Below are 7519 nucleotides of genomic sequence, written 5' to 3' on the forward strand. Positions count from 1 at the left end.
CTGTACAGCAGCTTCATTTAGCCTGTTAGAGCTCACTATAACTGTAAAGCAGCTTCAGGTAGCCTGTTGGAGCTTACCATAACTGTACAACAGCTACAACAGCTGCAATTAGCCTGTTAGAGCTCACTATAAGTGTACAGCAGCTTCGGTTAGCCTTTTCGAGCTCACTATAACTGTACAGCATTTTCACGTAGCCTTTTAGAGCTCACTATCACAGTACAACAGCTTCACTTAGTCTGTTAGAGCTCACTTTAACTGTACAGCAGCTTCACTTAGCCTGTTAGAGCTCACTATAACTGTATAGCAGCTTCAGTTAGCCTGTTAGAGCTCACTATAACTGTACAACATCTTCAGTTAGCCTTTTAGAGCTCACTATAAGTGTACAGCATTTTCACGTAGCCTTTTAGAGCTCAATATAACTGTACAACAGCTTCACTTAGTCTGTTAGAGCTCACTATAACTGTCAGCATCTTCAGTTAGCCTGTTAGAGCTCACTATAACTGTCAGCATCTGCAGTTAACCTGTTAGAGTTCACTATCACTGTACAACAGCTTCACTTAGTCTGTTAGAACTCACTATAACTGTCCAGTATCTTCAGTTAGCCTGTTAGAGCTCACTATAACTGTACAGCAGCTTCAGTTAGTCTGTTAGAGCTCACTGTAACTGTACAGCAGCTTCAGTTAGCCTGTTAGAGCTCACTATAACTGTACAGCAGCTTCAATTAGCCTGTTACAGCTGAACATCACTGTACAGCAGCTTCAGTTAGTCTGTTAGAGTTGACTATAACTGTAAAGCAGCTTCAGTTAGCCTGTTAGAGTTTACTATAACTGTACAGCATCTTCACTTAGCCTGTTAGTGCTTACTATAACTGTACAGCATCTTCAGTTAGCCTGTTTGAGCTCCCTACACAAGACTGTGTGTTAATTTGTTACTGAGGTCTGAGATTTTGTCTAGATAACTTGATTTCCTAGGATTGCCTATATTTCAGGGTTTATCATGGACCTGTCTCTGCATGGTTCAACATGCTTTTCGTGAAGCTATTAAACTCAACTTCAGTGTCTTTGTAAGTCAGCGTTTGATGTTCTTTTTAAAAACTTCACTCATTTTTAAAAACATTTTTCATAAAACAATTTAAAAATTCTTTGACACAAACAATAATCATATTTCAGATGAATTAAAATAATTGACGTATCTAATTAAGTAGATACTATTTTTTTTCTTGGTTCAGAAACTTACTTGCCGTCTTGTCCTTGTACAAAGGGGCACATTGTGCATATTGTGTGAGAAATAACTGGATTTAAAAAAGGCAATTATGATTGATAAGAAAACTAAATAGAAAATGAGCCTCAATTTAGACTTTTTTAAAGATATTCTAGATATTAAGACTAGTCACTCTTCATAGACACAGCTGTGAGCTGGAGATGCTGCATTTTTTATCATTCATTCTAACTGACAGAAAGTTTCTACTATAATCAATATAATCTTCTACTCCATATAATCAATATAATCGGTACTCCATGTGCAATATGTGTAAAATATCTCTACAGTGTAAAGATTTATTGCTTTTCTATTTAAAGTGTTTTTATTGTTAATTCATCACCATTGCCACATGTAATATAATCAATAATTCATGTGCAATTTTGGTAAAATATTTAAAATATTTTGCTTTTTTATTTATAAATGTTTATATTGGTCATTTTTGTGAATAGAGTTTATGTGAAAGATAGAATTAACATTTTTTAATCTTATACTTTTTGTCCTTAGTATTACAAAACAGATAATTCTGGTTAAAATCTGACTGGCTGAGCCACATTCAACGCCATTGTAAAATCCACAATATACCATGGCTTTAACCACCTCACAGCGACTGAACTCTGTCATGGAAAACCCTTCTGTTCTTAATAGATTAATCTTTGACCCTAATGCTAATCTCACAGAGCACCGAGTGTCCTGATGAAGTAAGAACCTGATTCTGTTTAAACTGAGGGGCTGAAAACTTATTTTCTTATCTAGAACTAGGCTGGTCAGCTAGCTAATAGGCTAAAAAATAGCAAACATGCTAAACAGCTCCATCATTAATATGACAAGCTTGAATTAAAGTACTTACGATATGATTCACTGAAAAATGGCAACATAAAAGTCTAAAGAATGTCATCTGAATGTTTTACACACTTCAAATGTTCGTGTTTCAGTCAGAAGTTGCGTCAAACCCAGACTGAATCCCAAAAGGCTCCATAGCTAAATAGTGCACTGTGTAACATTAAGTTTAGAAATTCTAGCTTCTGCTGTCAAATAGCGACTGCCTGTCGAGTATGAAAGTGGATGAATCCCAAATGACCATTTTAGCGGTATTTTGCATTGGCATTTAAATTCCTACGTAGTGCACTATGTAGGGAGCAGGAAGCTGTTTGAGATTCAGCCCCAACGTGAGAAAAGTGGCGTCATAAGACAGGCAGACGACTTGCAGTGGAGATTTGGTGACCAAAAGTATTTGTATTAAACAGTGCTGTGTTATCATATGTTCACTGTTATATGAAAAAAGTTGTAAAATCATGGAATGTCTGCAGTTTACAGCGATAGGCAACCGAACATTCTTCTCCTCATGCAGCAGTCAATGGACGCTTAGCTATGATAACATACTCTACAGGATCTACACTTCTTGGCAAAATACTTGTTTATGTCAGTTGTTATTAAGAATAACTTAAATAATTATCTAAAACATTGTGCATTTTAATATATTTTTTGTTGGCCGCCGTTTTATAAAAGCAGCAAGCCACCCGAGGCAGTGTGTTACTGAGATTTTATCACAGGGAAAGGAGTTTTACTACGCTTCACGTCGTGCCAAAGAACACCTTCCCCATGATAAAATCAGCATAACCCACCGCCTCGAGTGGCTTAGTGCTTTCATTATATATATAGTGTCTATATACTAACAAGCAGCAAACTGTAATCTTGTTAAGTGATTATCAAAGTTAATTACTTTGTTTATTCTCTTCTTGTTACTTCTTTTTTTGAGTGCCTTGTTGTCCCTTTGCTGCTGTACCACTGTGAATAACCCCACTGTGGCACTAATAAAGGATTATTTTACTCACTTTCGACTGGATGTTTGTCCTTCACTGCTGGAGTTATAAAGCTCCATTGTAGAGTTTTACTCTTCACACACACACACAGCCAAACTGCTCTCTGTGAACAATTCATCCATGAAGAGTTATGTGTAGGACACTGAAACACTGATTATAATCATATTAATGGCATGGTAAAAAAAACTGCAGTTAAAAACAAATTACACTTTACAGTAAACTTCACAACATTTGTCTTTGTGGTTTACATATATATGTTTTTACATATATATCACAATTAGAACTGCACATGGCCTTTTATACAGCAGAAATATACATAAAACACTCCCATTTACACTGTGCTGGTGCCACCACAAGGTGTGACACAATCTGACCCCCATTAAGAATGTAGGATGTAGGCATGAACTGATCAGTTTTATCGAAGTTAAGACAAAAACAAACACAGCAAACAAAACAAAAGGAACGACCGAAGACAAAGACAAACTGAACCACGAGAGCTGCTTATACCAAAGACAAGAATAGAAGAAGGGGTAGCAAAGCCCCAACAGGGATACACTAATTATCAGATGGGGCTACAGGAGAAGAGATAGGAGAGGGTGGAGCCAAGAACAGGACACTGTGACATCACACTAGGGGCTGCAAAATTAACTTGTATGTCATTTGTAAACCACAATTAAGTAATGACTTATATGTTTCTCACAAATAAAGATTTACATTAATTATGTTAACAGGGCAAACCTTTTTTTAATGGAACATTTAGTTACAGCATTTATTTATATCAGTGTATTTACAACAGCACTTCACTCTTTATTAAAAGGATTGCTGTGGGCAAAATCTCATTATATCATCATTATTATCATTATTTTCTGTTTACTCCTAGACTTGGGTTTGGGTATAGAGCCAATACATGTAGCACGAAAGCCCTGTTTCAGTACTTTTTTAATCAACTTTGACACACCACTTGGAAGTGTGCCTCCCTATGTTACGTTATGTAGTCCCTCACGGCACAAGGGTAGCAAGGGTAAGCCCTTGGTTAGCCACAGTGGTAACTGATTATATAGCCATGCAAATGTTGTAATGCAAAAATGCTGAACCTCTAGATGTGATGGCACTTCTGAGATGTTTCCAAGCCATGCTACTCGCTCAGGCTATGTGAATGCTCTAACTCAGGACCCATCAGTTCTGGCCCTGGAGGGTTAGTGTCCAGCACAGTTTGGTGATTTTTCTGCTTTAACCCACCAACTAAATCTGGTCACTGGCTGCTAAGCTGAAACAGATGTGTTTCGAGCGGAAAAATATCCAAACAGAGGCCTCTGGTCGTCTAGGACTGAAATTAATTGCTTGGACCAGATTATCACAAGCAATGAAACAAAGCGAGGCATTTAATGTTACACCCTACAGGGTGTCTGTATGTTTCCTAAAAATGGTTTGTCAACATTAGCTAGCAGCTAGCTTTGTTTGAACATGGAGAAACAGCCCGAAGAAGTGGAGATAAAACTGCAGCATGCTTTAAATTCTGACAAATATTTATTTCGCAAAATAAAATGTAACTCAGTTTGCTTTTCCTACTAAAACTAGTTTTACAGTGTTTTCTACAGTTACTCCTGTTCATACACACATTTTGCCTCCATGTGTCTGAGCCATTTTCTGCCTTAAATAAGCCTGAAATAAAGAACAGTTCTGTAACTATCACTGTGAGAAAAGCATGTTCTTGGTTTAAGCTCCACACCAGTGTAGCATATCTCTGTTAACTATGAACTTACAGTGTTAAATCCAATCCAATCCAAATCTCTGGTCGCTGTAATCTTCTTTCTTTCTCTGTTAAAGTTACTCTCAGTCCTCTTCCTGCATTCACAAGAGGTGTGTCCCAAACAGCCACATAAGCTTCCTCATATGACGTCAACAATGTGCACACCAATTGGCAAGCCTCGAGGGTCTAGGGTTAAACGTGTGGCTTTGGACTGATTGTGTACATGACTGTAAGCTACATGGGGCAAAAAAGAAAAATAGAGGCCAGTTCATCAGGCATGCAAAACTTTGGGCCCCTTGTTGAAGGTGAACTGATCTGTAAAAGCCAAAAAGCAAGTGAAAGATGAAACATTCTTTTCAACATTTTAGCAAGATTAGTGTTAGGAGAAGGGATTGATAGAGAGTAACAACATTCTAACCAGAATTTCATTGACCCAATTAAACAGCTCAGTGAGGAGTGACTGGGGGGGTGTGGGGCCTGTGAAGTGCCGACGCCCACTTGAACATGATAGTGGGGTATTCAATAGCCGACCAGAACTTGACTGCCTGCTGCTTCCCGAGTGCTACAGTCACAGATATCAAAGACAAACTCCCTGAAACTCTAGCTGATCACCGATTGGTTAACCACATTGTTACACACATAGAGAAGAAAGATATTCAAAGAGAAGCCTCTGAAATTCTGAAAAGGAACTTCTGTGACGTCATGGACTCTATCAGCAAACTTAACATTGATGTATTCATCATGGCCCGGTGCCAGCTCGTGGAAATGTTTTCATGTCTGCTGGCACTAAATACCTGGATTCAAAGAACCTGTAGCTTAAAGGGGTTGACCTACATTGACAACTTTAATCTATTTTGGGGACACAAGAATTTTTTTTCTCTCATGGTGGCACCTAGAAACAAAAACAGCCAGACAGTCCTTCTTTTCGGACATTATATACAAGAATATAAACGACTCTTGCACTCTGTTTGCCACTGTTGATAAACTGACAAAGCCCCTATAGTTCTAGATCCAGAGTTTCTCTCAGTGTCTAAGTGCGATGAATTTGCTGCCTTTTTTAGAGACAAGATAACAAGCATCAGACAGGCCATAGTGACGTCAATGCCAGTAAATGAAGCTGCTCCTCACATAATGCAGCGCAGGAAGAATCTAGTTAAAATGTCTGACTTTTGTATTAACAGAGACAAAATTCTCGAGGAAAACGTGTTAAACTTAAAGCCGCCCATCTGCTTCGATGTCTTACTTGCAAAGTTCCTCAAAGATGTTTTTAACTGTTTGAAAACAGACCTACCGCAAATAGTAAACAGCTTATTAATCTAAGGTATTTTCCCAGAATCCCTGAAGATTGCAGCTGTTAAACCACTTTTAAAAAAGAAGGATCTAGATCTTGCTGTCCTTACCAATTACAGGCCCATTTCTAATCTCCCTTTTTGGACAAAATCATAGAAAAAGTTGTTCTTTCACAGCTTAACCACTTCTTATGCTCAAATAGCTGCTCTGATAAATTCCAATCTGGCTTACACACATATTACAGTAAGGAACCTGCTTTAGTTAAGGTCCTAAATGACTCTGAATGAATCTGTTTAAACTCCGCCTCTGCAAAAATCAGAACAAAATTCCCCTGAACTTGTGGAGTCCCTCAAGGATCGATTCTTGCACCGCTTCTCTTTAAATTATACATGCTACCAAATTCTGCAGGACCATTAAATCGCCAACCATAGCCATGCAGATGACATCCAGTGTCACGACTCCCTTTGACTCTGAACTCTTTGTGGATTCTGTTTTCACTAGTAAAGCCGCTTATTCACTTTTACCCGCGAGCATCAGTCATTCTATCGCGTTACACCCAGATTTACATCACCTGATGACAGTCCTGTAGACTGCTTGCGTAAATGCATTGAACTTATTGACAACTGGATGCATCTTAATTTCCTTCAGCTAAATAAAGACAAAACAGACGTAATAATATTTGGCCCAAATGAAGAAAAATGTAAGGTGATAGCTCATCTAAGTTCTAAGGCTTTAAAAATGTTCTGATAATCTGCTACATTTTACCACCAATTTTGACCAAATTTCTTGCGCTGCTGTAGTACAAACCTTCCCACCCAGCAAAACAAAGAATCACCTCCGTGCTTAATGCCAATGATGATGTGTTTCTCTTGAATCCTCTGTAAAAATAGCATTTACAGCTGTGATGTTACATTTTTGTCTCATTAAGTTGCTTTTATTCCAGAAAACTTGAGGTTTCTCTACATACTGTTTGGCGCACGGTGAACAGGCTGCTTTGTGGTCTGGTAGCAGTAGCAGCGGTCTGTTCTGAAACAGCCACTGTTTGAACATCTCAGTTTTTCCTGGTAGATGTCAGTCAAACTTCATCCAATTTGTTTACATCAGGTGATGTCACAAAGCAGGTTTACAGCAAAATCCAGGTGTGAGCCCCCATAAGCGTCGCCATTAGCGACAGTTGTTAAAGTTGTGTATATGTGTTATTTGTGTTATTCTGTGCGTGTGTGTGTGTGTGTGTGTGTGTGTGTGTGTGTGTGTGTGTGTGTGTTTGACGGGGAATCACCATGAGGGTGAAGCCTGGGGCTAATGGTCACCTCCCTGTGAGTTCAGTGCTCTGTCTGCCTTTTCTGCTGGTCTTTCAATAAAAGAGCACTTCTCACAGCAGAATCACGGCCTCCTCCTG

At 38.6% G+C, this 7519-nt stretch overlaps 1 protein-coding gene across 4 annotated transcripts in view; it reads right to left on the reverse strand.

Moving 5' to 3' along the window:
* LOC118826306 (NACHT, LRR and PYD domains-containing protein 12-like) overlaps positions 1-4949 on the reverse strand; it is a 59800-nt gene extending 54851 nt beyond the window's left edge. For 3 of the 4 annotated variants that reach the window (XM_036597235.1, XM_036597234.1, XM_036597237.1), the window contains exons 1-2: positions 4844-4949; positions 3093-3183 (exon numbers count right to left, since the gene is read on the reverse strand). In XM_036597235.1, the coding sequence (XP_036453128.1) occupies positions 3093-3139 (47 nt within the window). In that variant the 5' untranslated portion in view covers positions 3140-3183; positions 4844-4949. The remainder of the gene's footprint in view (positions 1-3092; positions 3184-4843) is intronic. The other variant, XM_036597236.1, reaches the window with a different exon arrangement.
* Positions 4950-7519: the final 2570 nt, after the last annotated feature.

Source organism: Colossoma macropomum, unplaced genomic scaffold (assembly GCF_904425465.1).
Source record: "Colossoma macropomum unplaced genomic scaffold, Colossoma_macropomum, whole genome shotgun sequence".
NCBI lineage: Eukaryota > Metazoa > Chordata > Actinopteri > Characiformes > Serrasalmidae > Colossoma > Colossoma macropomum.